Source organism: Balaenoptera acutorostrata, chromosome 2 (assembly GCF_949987535.1).
Source record: "Balaenoptera acutorostrata chromosome 2, mBalAcu1.1, whole genome shotgun sequence".
Classification (NCBI taxonomy): domain Eukaryota; kingdom Metazoa; phylum Chordata; class Mammalia; order Artiodactyla; family Balaenopteridae; genus Balaenoptera; species Balaenoptera acutorostrata.
The window spans coordinates 125,557,446-125,576,245 of NC_080065.1; the positions used below are offsets into that span (position 1 = coordinate 125,557,446).

General features: G+C 36.9%; 1 protein-coding gene across 1 annotated transcript in view; it reads right to left on the bottom strand.

Moving 5' to 3' along the window:
• The window catches only part of PFDN1 (prefoldin subunit 1), a 61,711-nt gene that overhangs the window by 12,671 nt on the left and 30,240 nt on the right, over positions 1 to 18,800 (bottom strand). The window contains exon 3 of the mRNA XM_007194081.2: positions 17,076 to 17,160. Within this exon, the coding sequence (XP_007194143.1) occupies positions 17,076 to 17,160 (85 nt within the window). The remainder of the gene's footprint in view (positions 1 to 17,075; positions 17,161 to 18,800) is intronic.

The window sequence follows — 18,800 nt, forward strand, 5'->3', positions numbered from 1 at the left end:
AAAAACCACAACGAGATACTATTGATACTTTACACCCACTAAGATGGCTATAATCAAAAATGGAAAATACGTGTTAACAAAGACATGGAGAAATCAGAACCCCCATATACTGATGGTGGGAAACGTAAAATGATACAGCTGCTATGGAAAACAGTTTGGCAGTTACTCAAGAAATTAAAAAGACAAAATTATCATATGACCCAGCAATTCCACTCTTAGGTATATACCCAAGTAAGAGAAATGAAAACAGGTGTAGTAACAAAAACTGGTGAATGTTGATAGCATTACTCATAACAGCCTAAAAGTAGAAACAACCCAAATGTCCATCAACTGATGCGTAGATAAACAAAATGTGGTATATCCATATAATTGAATATTATTCAGCCATAAAAGGAATGAAGAATTGATACATGCTACAACATTGATGAACCTTGAAAACACTAAGCTAAGTGAAAGAAGCTAGACACAAAAAGCCACATGCTGTATGATCTATTTATATGAATATCCAGAACAGGCAAATCTATAGACAGAAAACAGATGAATGGTTACCAGGAAGGGGAAATGTACAGCAAATGCTTAATGGGTAAGGGGTTTCTTTGGGGGAGGGGGCACAGTTGGTAATGAATATGTTCTAGAATCAGACAGTAATGATGGTTGTGTTTAAAAACAAGCATGACACGGCAAGTTCCTAATGAATTATTTTCAGAGCAAATTAGTCTTTACTCCACCCAAAGACTGAGAGTAACACATACACAAACCAGCCAGGATAAAATAAACTGACGTACTAATTTCTGAAAATTAACTTTAATGTTATCAGCAGAAGCATTAACATTTAATGAGTTAATAAGGTACTCTGGGAGAGCCAATGGACAAACAAAGGCAAGGAAACTTCTATGTGATCACATTACTACTTTCCAATCAAGTAATTTATTTATACAACTAAAAAAATAGAGATATGGCAACCGGAAACCCATAAAAGGACCTGGAGACAGTGAAAACAAGTAAAAGCTCAAAGCCACTAAAAGCACAGATGCATGACTCATCGGCACCTCCTCTGCTGATTTGTATAGGTCATCAGAGGGTAGAACTGCAGAACTATAAACATACTCTAATATCAAAGGGTTATTTTATAAAGCTTTCAAAAAACCTCAGCTTTCTTTTTACTAAGAAAGAGAAAAGGAAAACTCATAGTTACACCTGTCGGTATCACCAAGAAATCACTGTTCTCTAACTCTAGGCTAAACCTCTAGGTCAGACAAGCAGCCCAGGGCCTTTGCTCATAGCTCTGAGTGTTCTGAGGGGCACTGAGAAGTCAGGTCACATTACCCAGTGGCACTTCTCCATCCAGGGTGATAAGGGGCTCACAGCATGATGAAATCACTCTATAGACCAGGCGTCACAGCTGCCCCTTGTCCCAACTCCACACCCACCCAGGTTACCATGGAACTGGTACAAACAAATAGTTTAATATGCTATTAGCTCTGATCTAAGTAGCTGACATAACACCAATTAAATTTATAATGACACTGGAGTAATAAAAGAGCACTTGGCACACTTCTCTTTGCAAACATGATTCAAAGGGTGGTTTTCCTTTTGCCCCTTCTTCAATTTCTAGCTGCTAGGCCACTTAGAAGCCACTTAACCTCTTTACTCAAAGAGTTGGTGTTTAGGGGTTTATCATTTTATAAGAAAAGGACCACTAATATTAGAACTAGCTACTGGGAGTATCCAACCATGGCATAGGAATCCTCATTTCTTTCTGAGTAAAAGTGAATGATAAAGTGGTTGGAATCTAGAATCCTGGGTTCCCACTCAAATCTCCCTCTCTTTCTGACTAATTCTGGTTCTGGCTCTGTGAAGGACACATGATCTCCATTTCTAACACATGGGCAGAGGCCACCTAGTTTAAGAGATTGGCTTCACCACAGAATCCATGGCTATGAGGAAATGAGAGCAGCAGATATTATTAAGTGCACCAACCTGCTGGCGCTTGCATCCTTGAGCCCACTGACTAGTCTTACCAATGTCTATATTTATGCTGCATATGGAAGGAGTCATCAGGCCTTTTGGCCACTTTTACATGCTATACATTAAAGCTATCAACAATGGGTCCTTTGATGTTACATGTTCTTATGGAATACCCTACAGCAGTTAAACTGAGTAAACTACATATATTTATTAGTGTGGGTAGAGCACACACATACAAAAAAAGCAAGTTATTGAAAGACATGAACACTATGATATCATCTGTTGAAAATGAGATGTTATAAAACATGGATTGGAAAGATATACCTAATACCTGATAGATTTCTTCTGGAAGTGGGAATGAGACTAACGTGGAGCCAGGAGGCAAGTTACAAAGGAGACTTCAATTTCATTAGCATGGTTTTATTTTTGTAAAAAACAAACAAAAATATATATTACAGTATTCTAACATTTGTTAGTTCTGGGTGGTGAGTACACAGGTGTTTGTTAAATTAGCTTTGTACGTTTGTGTATCTTTATTTTTTTCCCAGTTAAAAAGAAACCTTTATCTTATAAGTACATGGTGGCAATATGCTCAATCAGTAGTTACTAAGCATCCATAATATGCAAGTAAAAAAATCCTGCATTTACCGAGTATTTACTGTGTGCCAGGCTCAGTCTCAAGTGATTTACATGTATTATGTTATGGGGTAGGTACTTTTTGTAAGAAGGGAGACATGCTGATCCTCTTCACCTCCAGTTTTCATCAGCTATCAGTCCTGGCCTCTTCAATCTACTCTCAGGAAGACTACTAGCTTTTCCTATTGGTGTGTTTGGAAAAAGCAATTACGGCTCAACTCCTTCCGCTCTGCCAGGATCTGCCTGCTTGCAGAAGGTACACATTTTCCTCATAAGTTTGACAGATATGCTCTGCCTGCCTCTGCAGAGACAGACCTGTGGTTGTCCCACACTTCCAAAGATTTGCTGGGTAGCTACATCTAAATTTGTATGCTTAATTCTGGATCAGTATTAGAAACCATTATTACTGCTGCACACCTAAGCCACATCCTTCAACCTAAGCTTTATCAGTTATAAACGTAAAATACATTTAAAATTTTCATATAGATTTGCCTTTCAGTTGATTCCATACTTAAGCAGGAAATAAAAGGGTTATTTATTGTCCCCATCCATCAACCCTGCTGTTGCTGCTGTTTTACAGAAGAGTATATTTAGGCTTGGAGACACTAAGTAATTTACCCAAGGTGGTAGTATGTGGCAGAGTCAGAGTTCAGATTCATATTCATTTGATTCCAGAGCTCATATTTTTAATAATTATGCCAAGGCATTATGCTATGCATATCAGAGCAAAGAAAAGCAGTACCAATTACTTGCTAAGAATTTGTAAGATGAACTCAAACAATATTCTAAAGGTTGAAGCTTTTCTTAGTATATACTGAAAGAGGGTAGGAAAGTATGTTTGTATATGCATATGTGTGAGTGTATACAAGGAACCATGAAAAGTACTAGTTATTATAAAATTCTTTTAGGGAACTTTTAACCTTCAACTCTAGTAGGCATGTTGGCTTCCACCCATTAAGTACCCCCTCCCTCAAATTTTACTCAAGAAACCACAGATACACAGCAGGGTTTCTAATCTCCTGTGCTTTAAATGAACTATGTTGAACTACTCCCTACAGTGTAGTTCCCCCAGACAGCATGCTCAGCTCTGAGATTAACTTGATGTCAGTCTCTACATTCTGCAATCCCTCCTCAGGGAAAGCAAACCTTCCCTCCGCAGACCAGGCCTCCCTAGCTCCAGGTCAGTGCTAATAAGAGAAAGCCACAAAGCACTTGAAACTTAGGTCTAACTGAGCTGACAGCCCCTGCTGTCAACACAAAACCAAGGGCCTGCACAGCCCCCTAACCATGGAGGAAGTTGGTCCCATCCCTTCAGCTTGGCCCCTTCACAGCAGAGGCTTGCCCATGTGGGTGTTCACTCAGTTCTCTGGACTCACACTGCACTATCCACACCTCTGTAAAGAGCTTTTACATCCTGCTGCAGTGCCCCTGGCTCAGTCTGTGAACCTTGTTTATACCTCCTGTACCTACCTTTTCTCCTTAGTTGATCTAATCCAGTCCTATGACTTTAAATGCCACCTATAAACTGACAATTCTCAATCTTATTTCATTAGCCTGGAGTTCCGGATTCATATTTCCAACTGTCTATTCAACATCTCTACTTGGGTATCTAATAGCACCTCAAAGATAACAAGGTCCAAACCAAACTTTCAATTTGCATTTAAAATTACTTTTGAAACTTGAAAACTGATTAGGAAACACTGATCTATGAATTATCAATAGTACATATGTTCTCATAAACATTTGGAATCTCTGTGGAGCCCATCACACATGGAATGCTATGTGGAAACCACAGTGAATGAACAGCATTGCACTGGGAATAACTACTTGCCCAGAACAAGGAGTACTTATACAAAGTGAGTAGAAACAATGCTGATTTCATTCATTTTACCCTTAACTTGTTTCCCTTAGGCCTTTCCAGCCTCATTTCTCACTTTAACCCTTCATTCCACCACTCTACTTCCAGACTTCTGTCCATAGTATTTCTTTGATTTGAAATGCTCTCTCCTCTGCCCCAACCCTATGTAGCAAAATTCTAACTGATCTTCAAGGCCCAGCTAAAATGCCTCCTCTCTCATGAACCCATTCCAAATCTCTCCAACAGCTGAGTGAATGATATATGTGGGAGGAAGGAGGTATGATTCCTTCATAACAGGTTCAAAACTTTGAGTCCTCGCTTTCATCCCTACACCCAATTGTCTTAGCTCTACCTTAGAATATATCCAGATTCTGATCACCTCCACTGCCACCACCCTGGTGCAAGCCAACATCAATCTCCCGCCTAGATATAATGCAACATCCTCCTAACAAGTCTCCTTCCTTCCACCCTTGCCCTCCATAATCTATTCTCACCAAAGCAGCCAGAATGGTCCTTTTAAAATGTAAATCAGATCATGTCATTCCTCTGTTCGAAACCCTCCCCAAACTCCCAACTTCAGACCATAATCCAAAATCCTTAATATGGCCTACAAAGCCCTATATAATCTATTCCCTGATACTTCTCTGATTTCACCTCCTACTATTCTTGATCACTCAGCTCCAGCTAAACTGGCCTCCTTGCTATTCTCCCAACTCATCAATTATGCTCTCACCCCCAGGTTTTTATACTTGCTGTTCCCTCTGCTTGGAACCCTCTTCTCCCAGATGTACACATAGCTTGCTCACTCCCTTCGGGTCTCTCTTCTCAAATATCACCTTATCAGAGAAACCTTCCCTGTCAACACTATATAAGACAGCTTATACACTCTCACCATTCTCTCTTTACCCTGTGTTGTTTTTATTTTTAGCATTTATCAATTATATTATTTGTTTATTATCTGTCTCCGCATCCCATTCTCCAGAATATAAGCTCCAGGCCATCAGGGCCTTTGCTAATTATGTCTTTGCCTATAATAGTGCATGGCACACAGTAAATACAATAGACTGTAGGTTCCTTAATGTGTAAGATTGAAGGTAAGAACAAAAAGTCTCCATAGTTAGTCAAAACCCCAAAGTACTCTGTATAATCAAGACACCCAGCAAACATTTAATGATTTTTTTTTTTTACATGCATACACTTCTTCTGGCCAATTATTATTGGCCAGAGCCTCACATCATGAATCTTAGAATTGTTTAGTCCCCCCAAAGGAAGGAAAAATCAGTTCTAAGTGGAAAGTTCAGCCTCTGATATTGAAAGCATCAACACTTAAAAATTAAGGCAAATGATATTTTACAATTCAGTTCAAAACTTGATCCATTTTAAGGCTTCAACTATAGTACCAGAAGCTCCTTCTTCCTCTTATGTTTTCTATCACCACCTATAGCTTGTTTCCCTCTCGTACCTTCTCTAAAGAGAGAAAGACACTGAGCTTGAATTAATGAAGGCTCTGAGTTTGAACCCCAAAAGTCCAGAAACGGAAAGTAATTTTTTTTTTTTTACAAATTTCTAGAGCCGATTAAACTCAACCACAAATGATATCAATCTTGAGCTACTTGTAAAGATTTTAAGTGCTGCCATGTATGTCATTCCACATGAATCATAAGACATCATCATCTATATAGCATAGATATTGTTGAAGACTGTGCTCTAAATTATAATTTGAGACCCTTTAGTTCAGTTAAAATGATTATGTATTTCATTAAATTAGGGAGTAAAGCAGGTTGATGACTTAAAAAATGCCTAAAAGTAATAAGCATTCCCAAAGCCTGCAGTGTTCAATTGCTCAATTTCCAAAGCTTTAGGTAAATACCAGGATCTTCATTAATACAGGCTTTCCCAAGATACTCCTTACCAAGAATCTCTAATAAAAGCAATCCATTTTTTTCTTTGGTGCTAAAGTGGCCAGGCTCAGACCAAAAAAAAAAAAAAACACCAAAAGAATTACACAAAGGGATTTTTGGATAGGACTTCAGACACAAAAATCAATAAGCAATTTCAGAATATAAAAATCAGTAAACCTTCAGGTGAGTTGACACAGAATGTAGAACACCAGAAATATAACTGAAAATTTGCTCCCAGTTTTCACACACTCCACCGCTGGTAAATACATAGCAGAGGATAGGGAGGACATTTAAATCATCCCTTCAGTGATCTTCAACAGCTTTACAAACAAGTACTAGACTGCTATCTCCATTTTACAGAAAGTTATTTCTATTATTAGGAAGAAGTTAAGGTGCAGGGAAGTCAAGAGCCAAATCCACATAGAGGTTTATGCTGGAAATGGGGGTTAAAATTACATGCAGGTATACTGAAGTCACATGTGTGGTTAATTTTATCAAACAACCTGACTCTCTGGGAACACTGAGTTAGGGCAGAAGAGAGTACTAAATAGATGTCTTTATTCTCACAATAACTCCTCCATTTTAACTACCATCTTCTCTGTCTCACCCTCTCTCACAAACTAACTGCACATTTCCACTGTCAAAAGCCACATTAAATTCAAGCAAAAGACCACAATCACCTGGTTAATCTCCAGTACAACCACTGATTAGAGGATGCTCTTTGAGACCCCCAGCTCTGGCTCTCCACTCTAAGTGGATGTGGGTACATGAGCCCTACGGGGTTTGGGAAAAGAGAGCTCAAACAATGTACTTGTCAGCAACTTTAAACAAAAAACCCATTCAATTAGAATGGCACCATGTTCCTTTTGCCCTTTCTCCTTAGGAACTAAATTAAACAGATTACAGACAGTGGCAAGAGCTGGCCTTAGAACAGCCTCCCCCTTATTTGTTATTTTTAGCAATTTAGTCCGACAACGCCTGACAACTAAACATGCCTAGAATAGCTAAAGGGAGGGGGGATTATCAGATACTACCAGCAAAAAAACACTAGTCATCACTTCCTCCAACCCTAAGAAAGAATCATTTTCCATGTCTTTATAGCATCACAGAGTTTGAGCTTTTAGAGTCTCATATAAAAACACAGCACATATAAAACATCAGTGGAAACTGATAATGCTTCCTGACCTGGAGTATTGTTCCACCCTCATGTGTTTTCTTAAAAACAAAAGCAGAATAAAATGAACTAAAGTGTTTTACACAAAAGTTAGGAGTACAATGCATGTGTGTCCATTTTGGAAAAATTCCAGTGCAAGATAATTATGTACCCAAAAGAATGGCCTCATGAATAGTGATGGAATTCAAATATTTTTATTATACTGGTGGCAGGTGAGAGATTTGTTTGAAAACAAGACAAAGTGAGGTGGGAGAAAATCATAATTAGCAAGACAGCATCAACCATAGACACTATTTTTAAATGAAATAATGTAGTAAAAATTCTTTGAAAAATGAATAAAATGGTAAAATAAAAATGGTAAAGTCCTAAGCAGTATAACTATCTGCATCAGCAGATTAACTAAAATTCATTAAAACCCATCTTATAAAATTTACCACTTATAATAAATGTCCATGTACACTCAAGGAATTTAATAATTTTTCAACATTTTCTGAATTTTTTTTGCCACTATTCTAAGTATCATGTATTTTACATGACACTATAGGATAAAGCACTACAAATGATAAAATGATGTCTCCCTGAGTATGTTACTTTATGCATGTGGAGTTAATAAGCTATTACACAGCTCTATCCAAAAGGATCTCTAAAACAGGTGATAGTTAATATAAACTACCTTTAAGCCATCACACAAACATCTCTGATTTCAGTTATTTAAGCAACTACTACAAAGATATCAAACAAGATGCTGTCACCTCATATTACATTTTAGCTGGCAAAGCTGTAGGCAGACAACTAGTTTTATTTTACCTGCAAAAATAGGACTACAATTAATAAATTAAGGTAATGATCTAAACAGAAAGGAAATTGGGGTTTTTTTGTTTTGGTTTGCCTCCCTCCATCTTTTCATTTTAAGGGGACATTTTTGCTCCCAAAGTGGCAATTCAGAAAAAGACCAAAGTTATAATGATAAACTTAATAGAAGTGACCCTAGATATCTTCTAATCCAACCCTCTTGTTTTACAGATGAGGACACTGAGGCTTAGAGTACAGCAAGGGCTAGAATCCAGAACTCCTAACTCAACAGAAGGTATTTAAATTAGGAATTTAGTATTTAAATTAGGAATTTAGGGTAATTAATGTTCTTCTATAAGTCTAATAGACTTTGAGATCTCTATTCATGGTTCAAATATCAGCTTGGATCGTGTTCTTTTGAGCTGATTAATTACAGTGTGCTCATTAATACAGGTGTGACCTGTTCCACATTGAGTATTGAACAACTCATTTCTTCTGGCCAGCATCTATTACTTCAGATTAAAAGAGACCTGTCATATAAAGACTGATAAGAGTAAGAATCTAGGGTAAAGAAAAGTATACTGATTAACTTCACCTTACCATCTAGTTAAAAGGGCAGGGAGGCATGCAATAACATGAAATAAAGTTCAAATTCTAACTCATCAAAAGAAATAATTCACTAAGCAGCCTGAAAATGAATGGAGGAACTCTCAGGCATGGGAGGGCGGAGGCTAAGGACAAATATTTATGGTTAGACAAAGAAAAGTACAGACCATATAAAGCATACAGCAGCGAAGGCTGAGGTCAACAACCCTCTGAAGCATTCAAAGGGATACTCTGGTGTGGTTATAGACAAGTGTTCCAAGGAGGGGAATCAGGCCACCCCCGGAGTGTATCCTAGAAGAAAAGAATAACTGAATCAAGATGCAAAAGGCTGAATTCTGGACTAACTGGAATGCAAATCCTTTTTTAAATCTTAATCACAAAACGAAGACACACAGCAGTGAACAGATCAAATCAAAGGAGTGTGTGTGTAAAACATCTGTAATATGCATTTCACAGACAAATAAGAAAGGCTGTCTATAAAGGGCAAGTCTATTTGGACTGTTTACATCTAAGTTCTTACCAGACCTGAATATTTCTACTGAGAAAATGAAATATATCATAGATAGTTTACATTTGGGCAAATATTAGCACTTGAATCGTAACACATATATACTGACCAAGATACTGATAATATTGATAATAACCAATAAAGAATACTCAACCAGAAAAAGAGCATATATGGACTTATTCAGACTCATTCTTCTCTGAAAGTCACAGAGGAGGATCACACAGCTACATTGAGCCCTAAAACACCAGGACGTGGAGAATATATATAGTTCACTATAACTCTAGCCTTCCAACCATCAGGCTCTTTTAGACAAGTCTTAAATAACTAAAAACTATTTTAAAACAAACATCCTTTTTTATAAATGTTGAGAATACAAATGAACTCTATAAAGAGATAAGTATTCATATGTGAAATCCCAACATATGGAACAATAAGAGAAACTTTACCCAAGACTCCCAAAGTCAAAACAACATAGAAAAGAGATTAATTTACTAATCTTGTAATTATTTTTTTAAAAAAGGTTTTTAAGACACTCAGAGGTGCCTAGCTATCTAGTTACTACTAACTAGATAGCTATTTGGTTAGCTATCTAGTTATATCTGAAGGTGGGAAATCACCAAGCTAATTTTTAGAGTAGAGACATTTTATACTTTACTGCTCTCTAGTACTCAAACTCTCCTGGGTTGGAGCAGGAGATGTCTCTGAAAAATAGCTCTCCTCAACAAGAGGCTAAGAGATAAACTGTGCAAATGCTCCATGAGAACATCCTGACTTCTTAAGGGTAAAAATGAGCTATCTGGAAAGATAAATTGTGGCACAACTATATAATGGAATACATATAGCAATGAAAATGAACAAATCACAATCTCAACATGAATGTACTTCACAAACACAATGTTGAGGAACAAGCGAAGCAAAGCAAAAAATATGGAGACAGATTTTGTTCATATAAAGTTCAAAAACTGTCTTGAGGGATATATACATAGGTAGTAAAACTATATTTTTTACGAAAGGAAATAATTATCTAAAAGTTAGGGTTACCTGAGGGAGGGGGAGAGCAGGCAGGAATGGAAGGGAGAAACAAAGGTAGGGGGTGGTGCTCTGGTGTCCTGCCAATTTTTGATTTCTTGGTTTGGATGATTGTAACAAGTGTTTGCTTTATAATTACTGATTAAACTACATGTATTTTAACACATATTTCTGTAAATGCTATATTTCACTACAAAATAAATAAATGACTAATTTTTTTTTGATGGATTCTAAACTTTGAGCTATGCAAGCAGATGAACCATTGGGTGTAATTCTTGTTTAACATATAAAAAACATTCTCCCACTGGCTTTGCTCTCACCTGCCCTTCTCTCTTCATTGAAAACACAAGTAAGAATCAGTGCTTATCATATAGTAGTGTCCACTTGACATCACGTCCAAAGAGGGTGTCCCATCATATACACAAAGGTACTAGCCCAGGGCTTCCCTGGTGGTGCAGTGGTTAAGAATCCGCCTGCCAATGCAGGGGACACGGGTTTGAGCCCTGGTCCGGGAAGATCCCACAAGCCGTGGAGCAACTAAGCCCATGCACCACAACTACTGAGCCCGTGCTCTAGAGCCCGCGAGCCACAACTACTGAGCCCTCGTGCCACAACTACTGAAGCCCGCGCGCCTAGAGCCCGTGCTCTGCAACAAGAGAAGCCACCACAATGAGAAGCCCGTGCACTGCAATGAAGAGTAGTCCCCACTCGCCGCAACCAGAGAAAGCCCGCGCGCAGCAACGAAGACCCAATGCAGCCAAAATAGATAATTAAAAAAAAAAAAAAAAAAGGTACCAGCCCAAAAGTGAGGTACTTAGGGCAAAAACTGGACATCCATCCAAGCGCCTACCAGTGCCTACCCATGCTATGGAAAAAATGATCCTCATTAGGCAGAGTAAAATCTCCTCAATCATGGAAACTCCAAAACATTTTCTCATCAGAATCTCAGAACTCAGCCAACTGCAGAGTGTCACAGGCACCTCCTATCCGTTTTCTTGCCACTAGTCTTCCTACTTGTTTCAGGAACTACCGTCTGACCATAATAGCCGTTTTTGTGGAAGAGTCAGGACTTTCACAGTTTCTTAGATTTTACTTATAGCATTGGCTGGAGGGCTATTTCACAACCCTGGGATTGTAACATTCTGCGTCAGAAGTGGCATCATGTAGGCCAGAATGTCCTGGTTTCATTATTCTTATTTTTATTGTGTCATTGCTGAGCTAACCAGGGTGGTGGAAGGGGTGGTAACCACGTCAGAGAAAGAGGGGAAGGAAAGTGGTCAACCAGTATTTGCATGTGCCTAAAATATAATGGGGATTTTAAACTGAAGGCAGATGAGCCTGAAGCAGTAATTCAATGAGAGAGAACATAGGAGAACAGTGGTCAAAATGTGTTCAAATATACCACTGAAAGCTTATCTCAAGGATTCCAAATACTTGAGATTCAAAAGGCAAGACATCAAAAATTCAGCTCTAGCTCATCTGAATGCTGAATCTAAGTTTTTGCAACTGCAAAAGAAGTCCACAATTATTTTCTTTTTACCTCTAAAAAAGTGAGCAAAAATATAGGATGAATTTTTCACTCTTTAGAAGATACATATCTCTTCAATCTATCAATAAGGTTTTAACTCAACTTTACCTAAAGTTGAATTTTCTTTAAAAAAACCTATACTCTTTTTGTAGCAATGCTGTACATTTCAAAAAGAAAATTATTTTTACAAAGACAGATGAGACTCATGAAGTCCTAATTCCAAATCCCAATTATACTCATGTCATTTTTAAAAAGTACGATTTTGCATTTTCTAACAACATACACTGTATTACATATTATATACTCAGCCATCTTCTTTAAAGTTATTCATTATCAGTTATTTTTTTTTTAGAGAATTCCCTCAATGACATAAATAACATGGTTACTCTATCATACTAAAGCCGTCATTTTATTTTTTCTCTTCAATCGGATTAGCATCATTGGTCTGCTAATCGCCATTAGGATAAATGGTGACATTCCCTCCCAGAACCTGATCAACCATCTTTATAAAGGGAAGATAAAAATCTATATAACACTATCACATTATGAGTCTGTTATGAAAACACTTCCTAGTCAAACCCAGGAAAGTGACTACAGCCTGAAGAAGCCAACATAGGGGTATTAAAATGTAAAATATGGAATTTTAAGAAGAAAAAGACAGACTATTTTCCCAAGGTTAAGATGGTACTTGTCTTTACCCTTCTAGTATGTAATATAACTCCTTATCAAGAAGACATGAGGGCAGGGACTTCCCTGGCGGTCCAGTGGCTAAGACTCCATGCCTCCACTGCAGGAGGAGCAGATTCAACCCCTCATTGGGGAACTAAGACCCCGCATGATGCACCACGCGGCCCAAAAAAAAGAGGACATGACAGCAGCATTACAGTACCCCCACCCCTGCTCCATAAGAAGAAAAGGGCCAACAAGTGGGACACCAGGCTGGCTGACAATGTAGACACAGCATACGACAGTTATCAAAAGCTAAACAAATTCTAGGTTAAGTAGGACTGGGGAAAAAAATCTGGAGAGGGCAAACATAAACAGTAAGAATGGAGGTGGATAAAAGGGAGTCTAGAAAATACTAATGAAGATGGGCTCTCAGATCAGACTAGCACCTATGTTATGTCATGGAAAAGACTGATCCATAGCGTCATTTATATAGACTGTTGGTAGGGGTGGGTAGGCACACACCGTGGGGCTGAGTTAATAGCTCTGGTCAAAAACTAGAACTTTGGACCCAAACCAAAAAGCTTACTTTATCAGAGATGAAAATGTGCTAAATTAAACAGCCTGGCCTTTGTCTGCAGAGTTATGCATAAATTATGCCTCCTCAATTTAATTGTAAGGTATCTGAGGGTAGAAATTAATAATGATAATGATAATTAAATAAGATGAAATAGGCTGGACTGACAAGAAATACTAGGGCCCAGAAGAAGAGACTGTATATTTGAAAGGCAGAGTAATAACTGGGAGGCCTTGGGAAAAACTATTTAGAGCTCTGAATCTGCATCAAGCTTCCCAAGTAATAGGAAACCATATTTGTAATTACTTCAACTGATGATAGTTTATGTGCCCAAATCCTCACACTGTGCTATGAAACTAGTAGAATAATTAGAAAGAACAAGGGAAAAGCACTTAATTTAACACTGAGGAATCAGAAAATGCTTCTCAGAAGAAGTAGCCCTAAACTAAGATCTTAAGGATTAACAGAGGTGGTAAGAGCAGAAGGAGGAAGTTCCCAGGCAGAGAGAATTACTTTTGCAAAGACCTAGTAGAAACAAAGCAAAACACAGCAAGTTCTAAAAACAAAATATTTCTGCATGTCTGGAGCATACAGTGTAAGAGAAAGAAGAGGATATGAGGGACATGAGAGAAAGAAACAGGAGTCATTTCATAAACAGCCTTGAAGGTATGTTAAAAAGCTTGAATGTTACCCTAAGAACAATGATGGGGTTTACACAGAGGAACAATACGACAGATTTAACATTTTAGAAGGTCATTCTAGCTTCAATATGTTAAAAGGATTAGAAGAGAGAAAGTTGGAGGTGGAAAAACCAGTTAAGATGCTACTGCAGACGATGGAAGCAGCTGGTTTAAAGGTGAGAAAAAACTTCCAGAGGGAAATACCATTTAATAGAGAAAACAGTGAAGAAGTAATATTCAGAGATAGTAAAAAGTTTCCAGAATTGATGAGTCACTAATCCTCAAACTCAGAAAACCCAACTTAACCCAGATAGGATTAAGAAAAAAAGCAAAAAGACTAAATCCCCACCTAAACATATACCAGAGAAACTACAAAGCATGAAAGACGACAAAACAATATTAAAAGTAGCCACAGAGAAAAGACAAAGGAACAAAAATTGGACTGATAACTTCTCAACAGCAACAATGGAAGCCAGAAGTCAATGGAATGCTATCTTTAAAAGAGCTGAGAAATTCCTAAACATATAAAGCGAAATGAAACATATCATCTCAACTATGCATGTAGTAATAATGAGCATTTACAGCACCCAGATAGTAGTTTCTAAATACCATTGCCCACTAAACTGAAAGACTAAGGAGAAATTAATAAATATCATCACAGAGGGAGATTTGACACATCTCTCTCATAACTAACTGAATAAGGAGGAAAAAAAATCAGTAAGAAACAGAAAATCTGAACACTGCAACTAACAATGTATGTGTGCATGCATGCACATGTGGGTCTGTGCACATGTGTATACATTTCAGGCTGAAGTAATAAAATTATAAAGGTATGGCAGTCAAAAAGTATAGGATTGCTTCAGGGAAGAGAATAGTGTGTGTAGTGGGTGATACTATTAAAAATACAGGTTAGGGCAGTATTGGAGAGAACACTACATGCAGAGGCAGGGATCATGCAATAATTGAATGTTGAGGTAATAAGGAAACCATGATGGTAGGATAAATGGAAAACAAGAAACTGAATATAAACTAGATTTACATTACTAAAATGGAAAGATAAATTGTCAAATGATGAAAAACAGTATATACAGCATAATTCCTCTTTACTTAAAAAAAGTGTGTATGTGTGTGTATGAACTTGTTTATAAAATAAAGTTTTATAAAGTGTAATGATACACATCAAACCATAAAAGTGACATTTTGAGGGTATGCAGAAAGAGGAGAAAGTCATTATTTTTGTTTAATCATTTGTTTTATTTTTTGACTGTTTTTCTTTTTTATAGTATACTTATATCATTTTTATAATATAAATATTGTATAAGATGAAAGATTAAAAACAAAAAACACAAAATAACTTCCTAGGATAGAGGCTATAGTTTAACTCTGCGCAGTTTTTTGTAGCTGTTAATTAGCATTTCAAATACCAACAAGCTAGCTAATCTACTTCTATTACCTGACAGATATCAGGATACTCTTACCAGTATTTGAGAGACTTCGTGACAGGAAACTTTTGGAAGATGAATTTCCTAATATTCATCAGAAATGAATAGTATGCTAAACTCATCATCTGTGGCAATTTTACCTTGATGATTTTTTTAAATTATAAAAGTTAACACAGGGAGATGCAAGAGGGAGGAGATATGGGGATATATGTATATGTATAGCTGATTCACTTTGTTATACAGCAGAAACACACCATTGTAAAGCAATTATACTCCAATAAAGATGTTAAAAAAAAAAAGTTAACACATATTTGTTACAATTTATCCAACACAGAGGTTATAAGAAAAAAACAATTTCATCCCATGTCCCATCTAATTTCTTTAGGGTAACCAGTGTTAATTTAATATATATAACTACAAATCATTTTCAATGTTCATATACAGATCTTGGTTTTTCTTTGTTTCCATAAAAAGAATTATTTACACGTTACTTTGCATCTTGCTACTTATTCATCAGGACAATTTTTAGATATATTTACCAACAAGTGCAAAAACACACTTTTTTTTTGGTAATCTACATGAAATAGTTTCATTCAGTTTTTTTAAGATACTTTTGTTTGGAAAACTCAATCTAGAAGAGCTGGGCTGACAAAAATGATAAAATAGGATATAATAACAACCTGGTTACTACAGGATAAGTTTTCTTCTTTTTTTTTTGTTGTTTGCTTATTTGTTTTGTTTTATAATACATTTTCTGAGCTACAAAGCCACTATCAAGTTTGTTTAAATTCTCATTGGTAGTCAAACAAAAATAAGCCTAAGTAACCTAAGATACTACATGCTTGCCCCAGCCATGCCAAGTCAGTGTCCCTGAGAAATCCCCTGAAGGCTACAGGGGGTGTCTCACCAATTCAGCAGAGGGCTGAGTCAGATTCTGAACCACTGCCTCAAATAGTATTCAAAGAAATCAGATAAAGTGACCTATGAAGTCACTGTATCCACCCCCATCTCAGGAAATCTTGGTCCCAAAAAATAATAACCAGTTTTTTGTCCTGTCCAACTTTTACTATATACAGGATAGACCATTCACCAAAGCCCAAGAAGACTATTTCATCTGAGGTTTTAATGTATAAGGAAATGGTAATAATAAACTCCAATTTTCCAAAGATTTACTAAATTATTACTCTTACCTATCATCTTTTTCCCTAGCTTAAAAAAAAAAAAAAGTTTTCCTCACTGGAGCACTATCCTTCAGATAGTTAATTAGTTATAGCTTACTACTCAGTCCTTGTCTAGAATTACAATGTGTGAAAGAGTCATATAACTAGATCCTTTGACTATTATTATCATTACCTACTCTCATGCCCATCTACCACAACATATGGTGTTTAAATATACACTGTGCTTTTATTTTATTATATTTTTTAAGAATAGACATGTTCACTTAAGGCAATGGAAGAAATACATTCAGGTTAACAGTATCCTATCTTCTCCAAACCTCCCTAAGGTTTCAAGAGATTAGTCTTTTTTCTGGTCTTATACACTGCCATAAAAAGACTGCTTCATAGCTCTAGCACAATTAGAAAAAATGAAAACAATGTGATGTGACATGACCTTGGCAGGCATACATTTTCATTTAATATGACACGATAATTACTTTTTTCCTAAAAGTCGACTACGACTATCAGTATTCAGTCAAAACTTACTTACTTCCAATTCTTTAATTTTTTCTTCTGCTATCTTCTGTTTCTCTAACAGCTGATTATGAATTGCCTCCTTGGATTGAAGAATAAACCTACAAAGCACAAAAAGTTGAAGATTAAGCCACTTGACTACTATGTTCATCAAAATCAACAACTATATGCCACAAATATTAAACTAAGAAAACTAGAAGGATGATCTCCAATTGAGAACAAATAAAATGTATTACTACGTTATGACAAACTCAGGAAACCTCCACAGGTTTAAGCCTTCTTGGCTGAGAAGGAAAAAAAGCTTAAAAGTAAATTGTGCCTTCTGGTCTTAAGAAGGGAATCGGGCTTCAAGTATATTCATAAACAAAAGAAAAAAAAAACATAAAGAGATAAAAATCTACTGTAGGCTAAAAGAAAAGTTAACAAACAATAAAAATCCCCCATAACTTTAATTTTTCAGTTTCCTGTATCAACTTTTATCTAGATATCTTTCAAACAATATTTGTAAATTACAGCTCCTCCTCCAACCTTTAAAAAAAATTTTTGTAACAGCAGTAACTCATGACCTTTTAAAGTCACAATCAAGTACTGTGTTAGGATCAATGCATTAGTGTTTATATGAGTCCCTCACACAGAAAGCACTGTATAAGGCCCAGTATCTTTTATTATTATATCCAGAGTGTATAATACCTCTGAAAAGCTCAAAATGCACAAGTGGAAATTTTCAACTTTTTCCATTTTACATTCAGGCACATTATTTACAGTTGATGAGGGTGGAAATATGGAGAAACTTAAAAAGTTAATACTGAATCTGTTTTGTGACTTTAGGTTCATAATTCTTGCTGTGGGCAAAGGAAGAGCAAACTATTTTATAGCCTAAAGCAAGTAAATTGAAATATTTCCCTTCCACTGGAAGCAAGGGAAAATCTCAATTACTCAAATCTCTTTCAGGACTGTCCAACTGGGTTATAACAGATTCCAAAAAAGAACAACAACAAAAAATACAATTAATTAAGCAACTGTTTCTTCTCTTTGAATATAACTTAAGAGTTTAGCAAAAAACTAAACATCATCTCTTAACAAAAAAGCCAAACAAGAAACATATAAAGTTAGCGATATGTGGTTTTCTCTACCAACTTCACAAAAACAACACTGTGTCTAGGTAGGTTCTTACCATTAGGGTATGTTATTATAGATAAAAACAACAAAAAGGGCAACTAGCTTTTGCCCAGACACCTGGGAGGAAACTATTTTTCTCTCCTCTTCATGAATACACCTTGGCATACATATAATACAGTCTGGTGAACCTCTCTCTCTTTTTTTCCTTAATTTATTGATTTTTGGCTGCGTTGAGTCTTCGTTGCTGTGTGCGGGCTTTCTCTAGTTGCAGCAAGCGGGGGCCACTCTTCGTTGCAGTGCGTGGGCCTCTCATTGCAGTGGCTTCTCTTGTTGCGGAGCATGGGCTCTAGGCATGCGTGCTTCAGTAGTTGTGGCTCACGGGATCTAGAACACAGGATCAGTAGTTGTGGCGCACGGGCTTAGCTGCTTCACAGCATGAGGGATCTTCCCAGATCAGGGCTCAAACCCGTGTCCCCTGCACTGGCAGGTGGATTCTTAACCACTGCACCACCAGGGAAGCCCCTGGTGAACTTCTCTTTCACTCCACAAATTATTAAGCATGTGTCCTGACATGGACAGTCCAGATAATTTAATAGATGATCCCAGTCTTCAGTATTAACTT